Source organism: Neltuma alba, unplaced genomic scaffold (genome assembly GCF_004799145.2).
Source record: "Neltuma alba isolate B1F8T4 unplaced genomic scaffold, ASM479914v2 tig00010552_pilon, whole genome shotgun sequence".
Lineage (NCBI taxonomy): Eukaryota > Viridiplantae > Streptophyta > Magnoliopsida > Fabales > Fabaceae > Neltuma > Neltuma alba.
Window position 1 is genome coordinate 51,196 of NW_021635419.1, and position 20,453 is coordinate 71,648.

At 31.1% G+C, this 20,453-nt stretch overlaps 1 protein-coding gene across 2 annotated transcripts; it reads left to right on the top strand.

The window, feature by feature from the left end:
• The first annotated feature begins 11,234 nt into the window (after positions 1–11,234).
• LOC114756945 (salicylate carboxymethyltransferase-like) lies at positions 11,235–19,253 on the top strand. 2 transcript variants are annotated; one of them, XM_028945919.1, is made up of 5 exons: positions 11,235–11,312; positions 15,179–15,284; positions 15,726–16,136; positions 16,245–16,499; positions 18,713–19,253. In XM_028945919.1, exons 2-5 carry the CDS (start codon positions 15,204–15,206, stop codon positions 19,058–19,060), a joined length of 1,095 nt encoding a protein of 364 aa, XP_028801752.1. In that variant the 5' UTR covers positions 11,235–11,312; positions 15,179–15,203; the 3' UTR covers positions 19,061–19,253. The 2 variants fall into 2 exon arrangements, with proteins under 2 accessions (XP_028801752.1, XP_028801754.1); XM_028945921.1 differs by having other exon boundaries at positions 15,194–15,284.
• The last annotated feature ends 1,200 nt before the right edge of the window (positions 19,254–20,453 follow it).

The window sequence follows — 20,453 nt, forward strand, 5'->3', positions numbered from 1 at the left end:
TCTTTACGCAAAATTTAATTATTAAAATTATACTTTAACCCCATATTTTAATATGCTTTGTGAGTTTGTGCAATTTATTCTGATCAATAAATGATGAAAATATATTTTTAAATACATTCTAATAAATAACAGGGAATTATTTTTTAAAAAAACTTTATATGGAACTTGTCTAATTTTTTTTTCCAATTTTATATCTAATGTCCCGTCTCCATCTTGTCCTCCATTAATGAGTCAGTCATGCAAAGGACGAGATATGACGTCTAGTTTTTTCTAATAATTGTTTTCTCTTCAATCGACCACGTCACCTTTCTATCCATCATGTCAATATCCCGCGTAGCTAATGCTTCTCGTCGCTACTTAATATATAACTTAATTATTAAATTGATTTAGGTTCTAAATATAATATTTATTTTTTATATTTATTAATTTTTTTAAATTATTCCTATTAATAATGTCTTAAATATAATGAAATAAAAGAGAAAGAAAGGATACTAACAAAGATAATTATAGTGTTTTAGAAAAACCATATCATATTTTTTAGAAGTAACTGATTTACCTAACTTTTTTAATCTAATCAAATTAGTTAAATAGGTCTTATATTAAGAACCGGAGGAGTAACTTTTTTTTTCAAATATATATTCACACTTTAAAACCGATTAATTAATTTGAATAAATCAAGAATCTTAATATTTTTTTTTCTAAAATATTCTAAATATTTTCATATTATAAGTTTGCTGCCCTTTTAGCGACTCTTAACTTTTTCTTATTTCCCAATTGTTTTTTCTTCCCTCTTTTGATTATTAAATTTTGTATAAAATAAGTTATATGATAGCGGAGTTTTGAATTTATTATGATTTTTCAAAAAAAAAGAAAGAAAGTAAAGTTGTGCAGATTTAATTGTTCAAAGATAGTACTAAGCATATACTCTGCAATAATATACATATATGTGTGCATATATGCATTGCACGAATTCATGACGGTAAGATGTGGACACATCTTATGTTTTTCTAGAAATTAATAATCAAACAAAGAGAAATTCTTAGGTGCACGGGAGCACCAACTCATTTGTCCTCTGTCCAATAAAAATATTTCAGTTAAGATAATTTTACTCCCATCTATTCATTTCTATTAATTTGTTATTTAAAAAAATAAAAATGGCAGGGTTTGATAATTTCCTTTACTACCCCTTTCTTTTTCTCAATGGCTTTCTGGTCTCCTGGTTTCAAACTCTCCCTTCCCCCTTCATCTCCCTATTTCCTTCGGCGGTGGCGGCATCCTCCATCACTGATGGCAAAAATCCTTCATTGGTGACCATGGTGATTCTAGTCTTGAACCCAGAACGCAATAGGCTGCAGATCCAGTTCCATTGTGCATTTTTCCTCCTTCCACTTTGCAGGTCTGAATCACTTCTTCTCCCACTTCTTGCTTTAAACTTTTTAGAAAGAAAAACAACAGTAACAAAGAGCATTCCCCTTATGCTTTCTCTCTCTTAAATCTCCATTTTCTAGCTCCTTTCTCTAGCTGCTTAGTGCTTACTCTGCCTCCAGCAATATATATTAGTATCTATACGTTGTGGATTTGAGATCTGCTGTTGGGATCTTTCGGAGTTGGAGCATTTGGATGCGAAAGTGAGAATGGTGACGGTGTTGGTAAGATCGGCTATGTTGGATATTTCTAGCGACGAGGGAGGGGTAGCGCCAGATGAGGTGGAGGCAGAGGCTGTGGTTCTGGAGGGAAGGCCGTCAGTGAAGGGAGAGAGTGAGGAAGAGAGTATGAGAAGGAGGAAAGGGGAGGCAGCCTGAGAAATTCATCAAAACAAGACATTTCTAATTTTTAAAATAAAAAAACAATTAAAAGTAGGTGGCTGACATATAAGATTAAGGAAGTGTATAGATGAAACCAAACTATGATTTGGAGAATAGTTTCTGGAGAATAGATTTTGGAAAAACTAGATTTTGTGAAGAATAGATTTGAAAAAATGATAACAAAATACCATGTGAATTTCAAAAAGACAAATAAGGTACCTGAATAAGCAAAATGACAAATAGGGCACTGGGTACTAATTTGGAATTTAGATTTTTAGCCTAATTACCAAATTGTCCTGTCTAAAAGTGAGAGAAAGGAGAGAGGAAGACGCTGATGAAATACGGGAAGAAGGAAAGAAGAATGTTGGAAATGCTATTATCTTACTCCTCCGCATCACCATTCTGTAGAGATTGTTGATTTGATGGGTTTTGGTTGTGGGAAAAAGGATTTGTAATAAGAGAGGAAGTGAACCTGTGGGAAAGAAGTTGATGGCGGGATTTGGATTATTCATTTTTGTGACTGCTTCATGGTGAAATAGAAACATGATTATTGCATTTGAAGGTTTATATTTAGTATTCGGTGAATGATGAAGCAGAAATCAGAAAACAATAGCAAGCAATTATGTAATGTAACTGTTGTCATATGTATGCTGGTTTTTGGTAAATCTCATTACGTGAATGGTAAATTTTATTATATATGTAGTTAATTATGAAAGTTAATGGTTCAATGTTTATTGTGACGTACTTCATGTGCATGTTCACTGAATGATTTATTTATGTTTATAAGTTGCCTTTCCGGTGAAAAGAGGTTTACAAAACCCATTGAAGTAGTCACTTTCACTATAAAAGTTGTGAATCACATTATGTGTTTTGTAAAATTTAGTGTGAAATTTTATTGGTGGTGAAAAGTAAGTTACTCATCCTCTAAAAATATGTTGCAAAACCTATTAACAAAGTGGTCACTTTTACTATAAAAGTTATAAATCCCAGTATATGTTTTGTAAAATTCCGCATGGAATTTTATTGGTTTTTAGAAACAAGTTGTCCATCCCCTGAAAACTGGTTGCAAAAGCCATCTAAGAAGTGGTTATTTTCACTATAAAAGTTGTAAATCTCACTGTGTGTTTTGTAAAATTCAGCGTGAAATTTTATTGATTTTTAGAAACAAGTTGCTCATCCCCTGAAAACAGGTTGCAAAACCCATTTAAGAAGTGGTAATTTTCACTACAAAAGTTGTAAATATCACTATATGTTTTGTAAAATTCAGCATGGAATTTTATTAGTTTTTAGAAACAAGTTGCTAATCCCTTGAAAACATGTTACAAAACCCATTGAAGAAGTGATCATTTTCACTACGAAAATTGTAAATCTCACTATGTGTTTTGTCAAATTTAGCATGAAATTTTATTAGTTTTTAGAAACAAGTTGTCCATCCCTTGAAAACAAGTTGCAAAACCCATTGAATAAGTGGTCATTTTTACTACGGAAGTTGTAAATCCCACTATACGTTTTGTCAAATTTAGCGTGGAATTTTATTAGTTTTTACAAATAAGTTTTTTATCTCCTGAAAATAGGTTGCAAAACCCATTAACAAAGTAGTTACTTTCACTATAAAAGTTGTAAATCACAATATGTGTTTTGTAAAATTCAGGACAAATGGTTTAATAATACTAGAAAACCAGACAGCTTCACATTCTCTGAAAATGGTTTTATGCGAAGAACAGAGACAGAACCAAAAAGAGGAATACTAGGCAATAACATTTTAAGCTGTGGGAACCCACCGAAAATGCTCTATGAAGAATAATATTTAAGCTTCCTACTTGTGTATTACAGTTGATGTTACTTCAGCGACCTCTTCGACGACGACAATCTCAAGGAGTACGAGTTCTTTCAGACAGGGCAATTATTAACTTTCATAATTAACTACATGTATAATAAAATTTACCATTCACATAATGGGATTTACCAAAACCAGTAGGCATATGACAGCAGTCACATTACGTAATTGCTTGCCATTGTTTTTTGATTTCTGCTTCATCATTCACCGAATACTAAATATAAACCCTCAAATGCAATAATCCTATTCCTATTTCACCATGAAGCAGTCACAAAAATGAATAATCCAAATCCCGCCATCAACTTCTTTCCCACAGGTTCACTCCCTCTCTTACTACAAATCCTCTTTTCCACAACCAAAACCCACCAAATCAACAATCTCTACAGAATGGTGACGCGAAGGAGTAAGATAATAACATTTCCAACATTCTTCTTTCCTTCTTCCCGTATTTCATCAGCGTCTTCCTCTCTCCTTTCTCTCACTTTCAGACAGGGCAATTTGATAATTAGGCTAAAAATCTAAATTCCAAATTGGTACCCAGTGCCCTATTTGTCATTTTGCTTATTCAAGTGCCTTATTTGTCTTTTTGAAATTCATATGGTATTTTACTGTCATTTTCCCAATAGATTTTATGAAAAAATGATTATGAGAAGTAAGAGTATTTGGATAGTTGTCATCAGAAGTACTTTTTATATGTACAAATTATTAAAAAAAACATAAGTTAATATGATAATTACATAAAACATAGATTGTATGATATATTTTAATTTGAAGGAATAAAATTGTTAATAATATATTTTTTACCAACATAATTAATAATACATAAGATAATGTAATTAATAAATAATTAATATGTGTATATTTATTTATAAGATATAAGATTAAATATGTTTATAAAAAATTAATTAAGGGGTGTTAAAGTCATATTATTGTTGAGATTTACTCTAATAGGCACAATCATACTCTCCAATTTGAGCCAAAAGCAGAATGGATTCACTTCTCCTGAAACCATGGTTTTGGGTTCCAAAACCATGGTTTCGACCCAAACCATGGTTTCAGATAATTTGTGCCTGTTTGGGTTGTTTTTTTCCCAAACCATGGATTGGGTCTCCAAACCATGATTTGGCCTGCTATCCAAACGGGGCCTAAAAATGTCTGGGTTGGAGCCTTATCATTGGAGAGAGCAAAGATGAGTTGGTGCTTCTGGAGCACCTATGAATTTCTCATCAAACTAAAAACGCCCAAAACAATTAGGAAGAGGAGGCAATAGGCATTAGGCCTATTAAACTTGACACGACACCTCAAATCAGATCCATTGAAAAGTAGCAATCTCATTAGGAGGAGGGCAATTTAATCAATTTCTTAAAATTCATTTGATTAACTTAAGGATCAAGAGACCAAAATTAAAGGACTAAAATATGCAATTTTGCGATATCTTGGTTCTAAAATGAAAATTGATTCCGATCTATTGGTTCCACACCAGACCAGTCATTCTTCTCAAATTATTTTAATTCAACTAAACACAAGAATGGGTTTGAGTGAGAATTAGATTTGGAAAGTTGAAATCTGATTTAAATAGTTTAGATTTGATTTTTTTATTTGTTAAATAATCATTTCAGTTAGTATAAAATTTAAAATAAAGATAATCTTTTGACTATTATTTTTCTAAAAATAATTTTTATTTAGAATCATTAACTAAAAGTTTTAACTATGAATAGTCCATATCTGATGATCATCTAAATCCAGATCCAACATGCATACACATATTATGTATCCTGTATGTAAAATTTGAAAAATAAGTTACATTGTAACACTATAGCAGGGCACACATGCGATTTCAAGAACAAGAATTTACGTGATCTAGTTTCTTTAAAATTTTACAATACCGTGTATTCTATACGTCTTTAGCTATTTAGACAAAAAAGAAAATCATGTAATCCATAACTTAAGAATAAAATAATTTGCTATAAATATAATATTATGTTTCATATTGGAATATTGAATATTGAATATTGATATTAATTTATTTATGAAAATTTCTTGTTTAGCTAGAAACTAGTATGAGGCACAAGAAGACATATGGCTTGCTAGGAAAAGTTATATTCATCACGTTCTTAATATGTAACCTATTTAAACAATTTGATTAAATTAAAAAAGTTAGGTAAATTAGTTAGTTCTAAAAAAATATGACATATTTTTCCTAAAATATCATAATCATCTTTCTTAATATCCTCCATCCTTCTTCTATTTGATTATGATTGAAGGAGTATCAATAAAAATAACTAATAAATATGAAAAATAAATATTATATTAAGAACTAAAATTAATTTAATAATTAAGTCGTATATTAAGAATCAGAGAAGTAACACATTTGAGACCAAGTAAAAACAGGAAAACTAGAGGGCACATGTTGACTCTTGATAAGTTTGGGCCTGAAAAGCCCACGAACTCACATGTTCAAGATTTACCCGAGAGCTTTAGACCCTTTTTTTTATTTTTTAAAAATATTTTTCACTTATTTTCAAATAGACAAAAATAAAAAAAAAATACACCCCTCTAAATTGCTAATTCAAACCGCAAATATTAGCAAATTAAATTGCCAAATTATTTTTCAAATATCCAAAACTAAACCCACCAAACCATTTTGTCCAAGATTAAATAAAACAAACCAATCAAAGTAAACATTGAAACAACTAAACATTAGTAGTATCATTAGCAACATTAACAATATCAACATCCTGATTATCATCTTCTTCTTTATCAGTATCACATCAACAATATTTGATTGTGCTTTATTGTGTAGAGTCTCTTTGAATAGTAAAAATATCAAAATTTTCTTCGTCATTACTTTTATTATCTACAACAAATAATAAACCAAAGTCACATATTCACAATATGTTTATTATGTATTCGTGATAAAAAGCATAAATAACAATACAACAAAATAAATATAAATTACCCTTTTATGTAAAACCTAGCAACTAGTTACTAACACAAATGATAGCTTGATCATTAGTTGGAAGAAGGAAGCTTTTATACTCTTTATGATGTGTGAACCAATGCTAAAAGCTTATTTACTCGTTACTGTTTCGGCCCCGAGATCATTGAAGATAGCATGATGTACTTTCTTTTCATACATAACCAAATAGGCAAGCTGTAAATTACAAGGAGCACCGGCCAAACACTGTGTGCTACTAAGATTACCATATGGGTTAATTCCGTCCGTACAAAACCCTAGCCGAAGGTTTTTTGTATCGCTACGGAATTAAGGAAATTTTTGATCTATTGTTTTCCATTGAGGAGAATCTGCTGGGTCACGAAGCTTTCCATCATATATTTTCTCATTGAAATGCCATCTCAAGTTCTTTACATCTGTGGCATTAGCAAATAGACGTTTAAATCGTGGTATTACTGGAAGATATCACAGAACCTTCAAAGGAGAACCTTTAGTCATTTCATTATAATCACCATCATCTTTCTTAACTTTATATGTTGAAGTCCCACATTTAGGGCACTTATTCAACCATTCATACTCATTTCTGAATAATATACAGTCATTAGAACATGCATGTATCTTCTCATATTTCAAACCCATCGGACACAAAATTTTCTTTGCCTCGTACATTCGTTTCAGAAGTGAATTCCCTTTTGGAAGAATATCACTTAGCAATTCAAGCAATTCCATGAAATGAGCATCGGTCCAACCATTTCTTGCCTTCAAGTTCATCAATTTCAATATGGTTGTCAACCTTGTGTAATAATCTTTACATCCTGGGTATAAAGGCGTCTCTGCATCACTACACAAAGTTTCAAAAGTGGGAGAGAACTGTATAGAGGATTCAGACTTTATGTCACGAAACATATCCGAAACTCTATCACCAGCGTCTTCATTTACTACTTTCTCCCTTCCAGACAGTGTAGTCTTTCTAATTTCTCCATGCCATATCCAATTTGTATATGTCAAATTTATCATATCACAGATAAGATACTCTTTTGTCTTAAAAATACTCCGTCGACTATTGTTCAAGTATTTGATACAAGGAGAATAGTACAATCCATCTCTTTTATTAGGGGCATTTCTCTGAGCAAACTCAAGAAACCTTTCAACCTCATCCTCATATTCTTTGCTAATTCGTTTAGCTTTTATCCAATTACGATCCATTATTCTACAAAGTCAACAAACATAGTTGTCAAGCTTAATTTTAACTCCTTAATTCAAATATTGAAATAATAAAACAATTAAATGTTAGTTAATAAATTAAAATTGACTAATATTTAATTACAAATTAAAAGGAATGTCTCTATTTTAAAAATAATAAACAATAAAATATATAATTACTTTTAAAAATTAGATCAAGTAATTTCTTAAAAATGAGTATATATAGTGAATGAGCGAAAATGTTGATAAAAATAAAAAATCAAACAAACATATATAAGTTTTGTGAAATAGTTAAACAAAAATTATTTTAATCAACATTAAAATTATTCTTCATAACATATTTCAACATGCATAAATTTTTATAAAAATATTCAATTAATTTAATATAATTTCTTTTCAAACATTTGTTTCTAATTTAAAGTTATAGGAAAAAAAATAAAAATATATTTGTATATAAAATTTAGCTTTTTGTAAAAATAAACTAAAACATATATATACTTAAAAAAGTAAATTTTTGTAAAATTATTATTCTCTTTAGATCCTCCATTCTAATTTTTCTTATAAAAAATCCTAAATTATTTAAAATATAAACAAATCAATCAATCAGCCAAATTAACTTTACAATATAATAAACAAATTAAAGATAGGATAAATTTGAAAAAATATAACAAATAAAACAAAAATAAAAATTCAATTTCAAATAAATTCAATGAATAAAGATTCTTAAAGCTAAAACTTCTGAATCCAAAACGAGAACACAAATGATATCTATTGGCAATGAAATTTTAAACATCACTTTATTATCAATTGACGGATAAGAATATTTGGCCATCTGTAATGAAAATTACATTAATAGGAATATAAGCTGAAACATCTCCCGATTGGGTCTCAACTATGGATAAAGTAGTCATACTTCCTTCACCTAATTGAAAATTTGATTTAGTGGCTCTTTCCAAAAGGCGTGAATGTAAATAAAAAACATCTCCTGGATAAGCTTTGCGACTTAGTGGTCTTCTATCAAAGTTCATAACAAAAAAAAAAACCACAAAACACTGAACAGATTATTTATTACTAAATTCTCAAATTTATTACAAAAAAATTACCAAAAATTTGAAATAAATATCAAAAAAATTATTAAAAAAATCAAAAACTTCAAAACTAATCAACGTCAAACATTTAAACATGTTTCTAATACCATATATAGGAAGAAATTAAGGTTTTCTCACACCAAATGCCACCAAGCAACACCCCAAGCACATAAATAACACAAAATCAACAATGCAAGCCAACCATGATGTAAAACTAACAAACTTATTTGAAATACAACAGATTTTTATGGTCAAAACATTCAAGAAACCAAGAACAATTGAAAAAAAATGAAAGAAGAGGATACTCACTCAGTAGAGACGATTCAAATATGGGAAGAAGGATGTTCAAACGGCGGTGGATAGTAGTAGACAAGGGCAAGAAACCACAAGCTAAATGGAGGAGTTTAAACGGTAGGAAAAGAGGGGGAATGGCTGGTAATGGAAGGTCATTGGTGGTGGGACAGAGGGGGACCACGGCGCACTAAAATGAAATTGTGAAAATGAAAGAAATTGAACCCCTGGTAGGGTTATTTTAAAACTTCTCACGGTGGTTATTTAAATAACCGCCGTTAAAAACACTTTCCATGACGGTTTTCTAAATAACCGCTATGGAAAATCAACTGTCACAACACTTATTTACGAAAATGCCATTGTCTTTTTTTTTACGATGTTTTTCTTCTTAACTGTCGTTATTTGGCAATGTTAAAAGTCTTTTTTCTAGTAATGACGTCTATTAACAACATAAATATATCCACTTGCAAGTGGATTAATTTGTTCTGTATTTACATAGTTGCCAGCCAATTTCAGTACAGTACTTCATGTATCAATTTGCTTTGTAAGGTCTTCACAGATTCGCCTTCCGCGTGAAAGATGCAAAATAATTGCTTTCCACTGCTGCTAGCTATATATAATACATTGTTGCATATCATTCAAGTAGTAATTTCAATCAGTTTTCAATAATTAAACACAATATACCTTTACAACAGGAATTTGCGAATTCACAACAAAAATACGAGTTTTCACAACACTAAATCACTATTTTCCTGGAGAAGTAAAATTTGTGAATTCATAACAGAACTCATGACAGGAACAAAAATGCTAAACTCATGACAGGAACAGAATGCTTACTTTTAATACTCAATGGTGTGAATCTAAAATCCACTCTATAATATTATATCAAATCTCACTGGTTTATTACTTCACAGCAACCCAAATCAAATTGATGAAATCTGCAATAGAAGAAATAGACAAGGATTTTGCAGTATTATATGCAGAAATTTTTGAATGCAAATGTAGTGAAAGAGGTCGCCTACAGAGAGAGAGAGAGAGAGAGAGAGAGAGACTATGGTGACGGCAAGGCTCTTGTTACCAGAACAGCACTAACAGTGAACGTTCTCCTTACCTAAATAACAACAATGGCAAATGATCTCTTTCAACCTAACAGCATTTTTTTTCAGATAGTGAGAGAAAGAAGAGCTTAAGTTTTGACAGATTTGAAAGAGAGAGGGGGTAAAGAGCTTCAGGATTACAAGTGAGGAGTAAAATGTCTTTTACTCTTTGAAATTAATTTTAGGTTGGCCCCTGGGTCCTTCAGTGAAATTTCAGAATCCTTAACTAAAATTTTAGATTTTTTTGGGGCTGTTTGGAATTAATTCCCATATGCAGTCCTTAATGAAAATTTTCCCATAAAATTATACATGCACGTATAATTTAGTGCCCATGAGCAGCGGAAAAAAAAAAACTACACATGTATGTAATAAGTTTAATGAGATAACTGATATTAAGGGAAAAAACACCAACAAGATTAAATCTAATAGCAGGAGCTAATCTCTCACACTGAGGTAAATTTAAGTTTAAATTGCTATTAAGAGAAATATCTATATTTACCTGGCAGTAGGACCAATCAAGCAGATATGTTTTTCTTTTTTTTTGGGGTAAAGTCAGTGTTTCCCCATGTTATTTTAATTTAGACTCAAGGCTAATTTCTATCAAACCGGGAATATTAAGCAAAGAAGAATTAATTATGCTATTACAATTGTAGAATTACAATTAAATATGAGAGAATTATAATCAAGTCCTAAAGAAAAAAATAATTACTAAAAAATTTCAATAACAACTTGAGTAACCTATAATGACAAATTATATAGTAAAGAATGACAATTTTTAGGACTTGTTTTATTTTTTTTATGGGAAATTATTGTACTTCTCCCATTCAATATCTTAAAATATGAGGATGAGATGCAACCAGCAAGGCTCCGTAGCTCTATGACAGCGTCTTGGGTCCTCGTCTCTCCTGTCTTTCTGTGTCTTCATCGGCTGGTTCATGTCTCTATCTTATCTCCTCACCGATGACGATGTATGGTGTTGAATAATCTCGCAACTCCGCTGCTGCCTCTTGCCATCCTTTAGCGATCTCACTCTCTGTAAGTTTCATATATACCAGTTTTCGCCTCTCTTCTTTAATTCTTCCATTTACAGGCTCTTGTTAATCTGCTTGTTAAAATTAAATACTACTTCTTCTCTGAGTCCAAAAAAAAAAATACTACTTCTTCTCTTTAATATAAGATTTAGTTTATAGTATAATTTTCATTACAAATTAGATCTTCTATCTAGAATCAAAGATAGTATTATTATTTGCAGACCAAGTACTGCTGGTTAACACCAGCATTGCATCATAACTGATATGTACTTAAATAATACAATCTCCCGATTATTTATAGGAAAAATTTCCAAAAAAATATTTTTAAAATTTCAAAATAAAAAATAAAGAATAATTACAAAGATATGTTGTCATTTACTTTTTAATGTTATTAATTGTCATTAGAGTGTAATAAACAAGACTGATTTAAGATTTTAAAATTTAAAAATATTTTTTTTGGAATTCTCCCTTATTTATAAACAAAATTTATAGTTAAAATTGTTCATAAATTTTTATTTCATATGAATTGATCAGGGGAGGTGCGTAGTATATAAACTATAAAACATACGTCTTTCATGCAAGATATATATTTTAAAAAAGGGATTAGTTACGTCCAACATTTTGTAATGTATCTAGTATTATATAATATATTTTTATGATATTAGACGCAATTGCCAGATACACTTTAGGATGTGTTTGGTATCACAGTCAGGACTCTCAAACTGACTTCTTCACCAGATAAACTAAAAATAGCAACTTTTTCTTTAAAATTCATATTTGGACTGGTTGTGGAGGCAAATGAACTTATGGCCTTAAGGGCCTGTTTGGTTTGAGGGGAGGGGAGGGGAGGGAGGGGAGGGGAGGTTTCATCCTCACCTTGTTTGGTTTGATTAAAAAGAAGGGGAGGGAAGGGTATTTAATGATCCCTTATTTGGTTTAAGGAGGGGAGGGAAGGGATAGTAATAATCAATTTACCATTTTATCCTTACATATTAGTTTATGTTTTTTATTGATATATTATATAAATTAATTTACATCTTAATTTAAATCATATAATTTAATAAAAATTCAGTCTTATCATGTTAATATGTATATTAAAAAATTGGTACAGTAATTTTTTATTCTAATTAATATAATAATATATTTAAAATAATCAAATTAACAAATTTTATATGCTCTAAGAAAAATGAAATTTTATTCTCTTTAAGCTATCTTTTTTTTCAGCTTTAAAATATATTTAATAAATAATATATTTATAAAAAACAATTAATTTTATAATATTATAATTTTTTATTTAAATAATTTTTATTTAAATAATTTTTATAATATATTTTTAATTATAATAATGTATATATTTTTTATTTTTTTTACTTAGGATAATATATTTTTTATTTGAAATAAATATTATAATAATATATTTTATGGGTAGAAGTGGAATATTAAAAAAACTATAAAGGCATAATGGTCCAAAATTTTAGCTCCCATCCAAAAACCCCAATTTGAAGGGGAGCCAAAATAGGGGAGGGAGGGAGGGAGGGGAGGGGAGGGGACATTTTAGCTCTCCTCCCCTCCAAAATTTTTAACCAAATGAGGAGAGGGGCTCATTTTCCCTCCCCTCCCTTCCAACCCAAAAAACTCTAAAGGAACTTTTTTCTAAAAGCTCTAATTTATGGGTGTGTTTGGATAGAAACCAAACTATGGTTTCAAAAGTTTTTACGGATCTAAATATGTGGAGGAGATTATCTCGTTTTGCGGAAAAATGCTTCTGAAACCACGGTTTTGAGATAGGTCCTATGGCTTTTAGCTTCTCTCTGTACGGTTGAATAGGTGGGGTCCATGAGTAAGGAAAAAGAGAAAATGTTTTATGCATGATGTGAGTTTTTTTTTTAGCCCAGCCCTTTTTTGATGTTAAAGAAATTATTTTTTGAATAATAAAACCATTTTAAAAATAAATTTATTATTTTCTATCATATTTATAAAATCTGTGGAAAATTGAGAAAAATGTTGTATTAAAAACTTAATTAGTAAGAAGTAATTGATAAATTTTTATATAACTATTTTTATTTTTATAATTTTAATTTTAATTAAATATGTATCATTCAATAAAATTTATATCTTTTGTTTTAGTTATTTTACATCTAAACTTACTTTTACATTTATTATCTAAACAAGTTTCAGCTTCTTAAACTGACTTTTTTATAAAACCCAATCTAAACATAAATCACATTATACTATCTAACTTTTACTCAATCTGATTTTTACAAAAGTGAGATTGAAAAAAAATTACTTCTGTCATTACTATCCCAAACACACCCTAAGAAAAATATAGATACTAGGTATATAAGGAGGATACTTACGGATGAACTAACAACACAAACGTCACTGCTGTCTGCTCTATCAAAAACGTCGCCGTTTTTCAATCTCGAGATGTTGCGGGTCTTTGTTTTCCCGCGTCCATCCGTCAGTTGTCAGCGTAGATCTACAGGAGACAAATATCTATGATAGCTTGAGTGACTTTCGGTCTGCCGTTTTATTTGTCAAACACGTATATGTATTAAGAATATTTAAAATACCCTCTTAAATTATTTGTATTGAAAATATTTCTTAATACAAATTTTCTTAATGTACATAATCAATAAATATAGTTTAAAAAAATAATAAATATGAAAAACAAGATAAATTGATGTTATATATTTAGGACTTTAATCCTGAACTAACTCTTATACTAGGAATAAATCATAACAAACAGACATGAAGATATTTATAATTGCTAATAGAGGACTTGCTATATGGTCAAGACCTTAATCTGTATATACTGAGAGGTTTTTTTCCCCACCCAATATGAGAGAAGTTTCTAATATAAATGATTAAAAGTGATACTTTATAAGTATCGTATTTTATACAAATAAGTAACTAAATCATGTTCCATAATATATTTTTAAATTAAATTAGTTATTTATTTATGTATATAATAACGTATTCTTTAACAAATTAAGCTCATAAAAGGGCAACCAATGGAATTCAAAGGGGATTACATTTTGTAATACCTATTACATTAAGTAGCTATAATGGAAATACATTGCGGGGAGACTCGTGAAACGAGATGTAAACCTTTTTTAATCAAATAGGAAAGATATTATTGTCTTTATAATTTTTTTAAATTGACCAAATTAAAACTTGGGTGTTTGGATTAACTGTTTGGATGTGATTTTATGATATATGAGATAAATATATGAGATGAGTTTGGTTTTGAAGCGCATGAAAGTACTTTTTTTAAGTGTTTTTGGGGTTTGTTAAACCTCCTTAAGGAAAGACGCATGTATCTAAAATTGAAAACCTGATTCCCTGGCACATATTTCCTAATGGCCATTGCTGCTATCATCGCCTATGATCAGATTGCAGGGTCTAATCCTGATTATCTACTTCTGTATCTCGTTATTATAGTAGTGGTGACATGGGAGATTTGGTCATCTAATTCATTCTTATTAATGAAGGGATGAGAATGCTTTTATTGAATTATAGATAAGAATTTAGTTAAGGAAGAGATAAGAATCAATGAAAAGATCGACAAGAATTTCGTTAATGAATGGATAAGAACGAATATCATTAACGAACAAATAAGAATATCATTAACGAATTACTAAGAACATCATTAATACTTGGATTCTGTTACTGATATGAGGAATGGTGCAACTAATTCCAACCTTTAGGAGGAATTATATATCTATATTTAACATGACTGTTTATATATATAGGCTGAAGGCAAAACTTGTTTCTTCTACTTGTTTTTCTACAACATGTACGTGGCTTAAAGATCATTAAGGATCCTTATTATTATTATTTGCGAACTTATTGATCCTTGTTATTGAGAAACATAAACTGCAGAAGCGTAAAGATGAGAATGGACGTGCCTCAAGCGTTGCATATGAAAGGAGGCACTACAGAGACAAGCTACTCAAACAATTCTTTATACCAGGTACGCGCATATCAAACTTTATTCAATCTTTTCTAAGGCTCCAATTTGCATGCATTGATCCCACTATAAACTATAGGGTTAAGGTCCAATTTTACTTCAAAAGTTTTCATGTAAGAGTTGTGGGTATTCAAAATTTTTCTAAATTAGAATCAATATCGTTACAAAAATATTAAAAAAAAAAAAAGAGCAAATCAATCGTTTTAACTATTAGAAAATTAATATTGACTGTTAAAAAACTAACATTGGATTGGACCGTCACAGTTTTTAATGGCTAGAGGCGAAATTGCTTCCTTTTAAAACTTCCGAGACAATATTGATGAGAAGAACCTTTTGAATACCTACAACTTCGAGACCAAAACTTCTGGGACAAAATTTGACATTGACCCTAAAATATAATACTATGGATGCTTACTAAAAGACGGTATGTGTGTGTGCGGATAGCAAAATGTGATTTCTTCAACAAAGCCTGTAAGAGACGACGCTATAACTTGCTTATATAAAGAAACAATCCCTCGAAGCTTAGCAGTTGCAGACTTGGGTTGTTCATCTGGACCAAACACTCTCTATGTGATTTATGAATTGATTGAAACTGTGGAGAAGCTTTGCAGAGACCTAAACCATGAATTCCCAGAATACATCATCTTCTTAAATGACCTACCAAGCAGCGACTTTAACAGTGTCTTCAAGTCTCTTGAAAGCTTTAAGCAAAAGCTAAGTGAGGAAATGGTAGGTGGGAAGCAGACTGGTCCATGTTACATCGCTGGAGTTCCTGGTTCTTTCTATGGCAGGATTTTTCCTACTAAATCTTTGCACTTTGTTCATTCCTCCTATAGTCTTCATTGGATGTCTCAGGTGTATACATTTTATTCCTTTGAACTTGTATTTAGTAAATAATAATTGTCGATATTATTAAATTAATTGCTAAGTGGGTGATTATATTAATTAATTCAATAATTGTAGGTACCTGAGGGTGTGGAGGATAATAAGGGCAACGTTTGTATGACAAAAACAAGCCCTTTAAATGTGTACAATTCTTACTACCATCAATTTCAAAGAGATTTCTCTATGTTTCTCAAGTGTCGCGCTCAAGAAGTAGTTGAAGGGGGCCATATGGTACTTACCCTCTTGGGAAGAGGCAGTGATGATCCATCACTGGAAAAATCTTGCCACATTTGGGACATTGTAGCTGAAGCACTTAATCACATGGTCTTGGAGGTACGCATATACGTACTCTAGAATGTTATCTTTTTAATTATTCTGTTATCTACTAAATGTATGAGTTAGATAACTACTTTCTTAAGTCTCATATATAAGTAAGAACTAACCAAATTACGCAAGTAAATGTGTAAAATCTATATATTTTTTCAAATTCAGATGAAAAGAGGGGATCTTTTTGTCCTAGTGCTTATTTATGAAGAATATGAGTGAAAAAGAATAAGTATGAAGAGAAATAAAAGAGAATGAGTAGAAAAAGTAAAATCAACAAGAGTTGGATCTAGAAAAAAGGGCCAGTCGCTCACAATATAACGAAACAATGTTTGAATCCTTACTATGAGAGATACCCACATAGTACTTGATAGTGCCTTAAACATAATTGATCTTTATAGGAGGATATTTGTGCTTAGCAAAAAAAAAAAAGGGATAAATGTCATTTTTGCCTCAAAGATTTCATAAAAGAGCACTAGGCACTAGGAAGTTTTTTTTTCTTGGAGCAATGTAGCCTCAGAAATAGTAAAAACATAGCAATGTCACCCTTCGCTGGTAAACTCTAACGGTCAAGTGTTAGTTGACCAAACTATGTTGATATGACTATACCATGTGGAATATTATGCCACCTATTATTTCACGAAATTTGCCATGTCATCATTTTCCTTACTGCTCTGTCGAAACTTTCTTCCTTCCCTGCCAAAATAGCGGCTCAATGTCATCTTCTTCTCCCAAAGTCTCCCAAAACCCCAACAAATCCACTTCTTCAGTGGATTGAATAAAAAATCATCCATCCATTGCTCTTATCTTCTCCTCCTCCGGGGAGCACCCCTCCACCGTCACTACCGGTTTCTACTCCAGAGATTTGATTCACAAATCCCCAAATCTCAAAAAATTACAGCAAAAAACAAAATAACTTCCCTAAATAGAACCAGTCAAAAAGAACCAGCGAGCTTATGAGATTTAGCAAGAATTATGTTTCTTGCTCTCTTTCAAATCCAACCCCCGTTCATGTGTCAACAAAATCAAACAGAGTGGAAAAACAAATCATGTCTGAAATTATTAAAAAAAAAATGCCAAAACAAGAATACCCTTCATCATCCTTACTGGAAAGAAAAGCCTCAACACCCTCCATCTTCGATCATGAACAGCGAAACAAAGGTGACCCAAAATTAGTTCAACAATTAATCAATCAGTGGGGGAAAATCTTGGGGGAAAAAAAAAACTCTCCAGATTATTATTGTTGGGCATACATGGATGTCCAACTAAAGAAATGGATTATGGAGCAAAGATCAAATCTGAGGAGAGGCATAATACATCCAAAAATCGAAGAAATTGAAGTGGAAAAATCAAAGAAGTTGAAAAATCCAGAAATCAAAGAACCCATAATCTCCATAGCACTCGACAACTTATATATTAAAAGAAATGAGGTGCAATAGAAAAAAAAAATCAACAAAAATTCAAGAACCCATAAATCAAAACCCATATATAAGCACACAAAAATCAAAACCTGCGAAGAAGACGAGGAGGGAAGAGTGGAAAAAGACAATTGAGGAGGAAGGGAAAGTGAACCTTGGGCAATGGCGAAGTGGAGAAGGCGAGAGAGGAAGAGATAAAATGGCACACCTAAAGTGGAAAGACAGAACAAAAGAGGGGAGAGGCTTAAGAGATTCATCGGCCAACGAGTACGGCGTCATTTTATATTTTATATTTTATTTTTGATGATTTAGCATCCTAGGTGGGAAAACACGTGTCATAATACCTTAGGTGGCAAAGCCACATCAATATAGTTTGGTCAACTAACAGTTGACCATTAGGGTTTATTAATGGATGGTATAACATTACTTCATTTTTATTACTTTTAGGATAACATTGCTCTAAAAAATTTTATTCATATATAAGATTGGAGGGAGTGATTTACATAGATTAAAAAAATTAGTTAAGTTAATTATCTATAAAAAAAAGTGTACATTGGTTTTTCTCAATTACCTTTTTTAATTGTTTGCATTTACTACTCCCTTGATAGAAAAACATCTTAATGTGTGGACGCGTTTAGGGGATTATAAATTTGAAAGATAAACAGAATCTAGAACAAAACGGATCCCTCTAACGCTTTCATTTAGAACAGGAAGATGTAACAATTTTCTCTGAAATGCAAATTCTAAAAGAATACGATAAGGATCAATGATAATGCAATTTGTTTTGATGTGTATGCAATGAAGGGAATAATAAAGGAAGATAAAATGGATTCATTCAATGTTCCTTTCTATGCTCCATCCACATCTGAATTGGAATCAGAGGTTAAGAAAGAAGGGTCCTTCACTATCAATCACTTGGGGGCATTTGAAACAAGTTGGGAGGCTGCTTGTGATGAGAAACGTAATGACAGTAAAGAATACCAAATTACACAATTCATGAGAGCTGTGGTTGAACCTCTGCTTATGAGCCACTTTGGAGAATCCATAATGGACGATGTTTTTCGACACTGCCAACATATATTAGCAGATCGTATGTCTAAGGGAGACCTTGTTCATGTCAGTCTCTGCATATCTTTGACCAGAACAAGTTGAAGAAGCAACATATGTAAATATATGTTCGTACAGTGCGTTGTTATTGTGTTGCGATTTAACCATCTGTTGGTCTCCATGTCTATTGATATTGCGTATATGCTTAACAAGTATTGTATCCTAGTAATATGCAATGTCTATATATACATATGCTGTTGTAAGATTTTTCTTGTGTGGATTAATTGTTGGAGTTTTAGTATGTGAGTGTGTCAAAAGAAGTCCGATTTTAATCAAGATTGAGAAAATCTTAATATTTACTAAGATGTGATCTTGAGCTAATAAAATGGCTAAGAAGAGGAGTCTTTAGACCTGACCATTAGAGATAACCATTGAAGCATTTATTTGTTTTAATTAGTCGATTTTATTTTTTCATGAACTATTTTTAATGGCTTTAAAATGTTTTAATTCACCTTAATCAATTATTTAAAAACTGCCTATTTAACTGTCACTAAAACCATCTTTACTCACCATTATGACAGCCCATTGGTCACATATTTTCTGTCTATAAAAGGCAATGTGAGGTGCATGGTCAGAATGTGTTAAATTCTATCACCGAGCTCTCCTTCTTTCTTTCTTCTCCTGAGTTTTAAATTTCTGTTATGCTGTCACCTTGCTTTATGTAAAGATTCATTTAATCTTAGAGAGTGCCGCTTTTTATTCTAACCTTGTGTGGCAAAATAACTCTTAAGGATTGTATCTTTGGATACGACTCAAATCATAATTATTATTTTTGTAGGTGTTGCCAACATTAATATATTATTCTAGATAAATAAGCTGGTTACTAAGTATTTCAAAGTCAGTGGAGTTCTACTATTTCAAAGACAGTGGAGTTCTACTTTCTTTGTAAGATCACCGGAAGAAACTTTTTTCAGCGTATTTGCTCTATATTAACGACTCGCCGCAGTTTTAAGCGCTCTTTGCTTGGTCAAACAGAAATTCAAGAATGAGCTTGCTATTAATAATACCCATATTTCGCATTTATGAATAGAGCAACCTCTAATGCTTGATGTGGCCTTGCTTGTTCATTATTTGATATCACGAGGAGATGCTATTACTGTTTTCTTTTTGTTTTTAAATAAAAGGCTGTGTAAAGCTAGTTAGTTTGAACATTCATTTGATGATACTCGCAAGCCAAAGAATTAGTGCAACGATTAGCTTCTCTTGACTTGAGCTCAAATATGACAATCTAATCACAGCTAATCGTTGAGAGGATAATTCTGTGTTAGTCGCTGTTGATGAGATGTGTCAAAGCTTCTAAATAGTAGCTAAAAATGGCAATTTCATTATAACCATGGTTTCAATGGAACTAGTTTTGGTGCTATTGATGATGAGTACCGTGATACTTATTTCTGTGACAAAATCTAAACCATTGAGGTATAATTTTAATAGTCTAGAT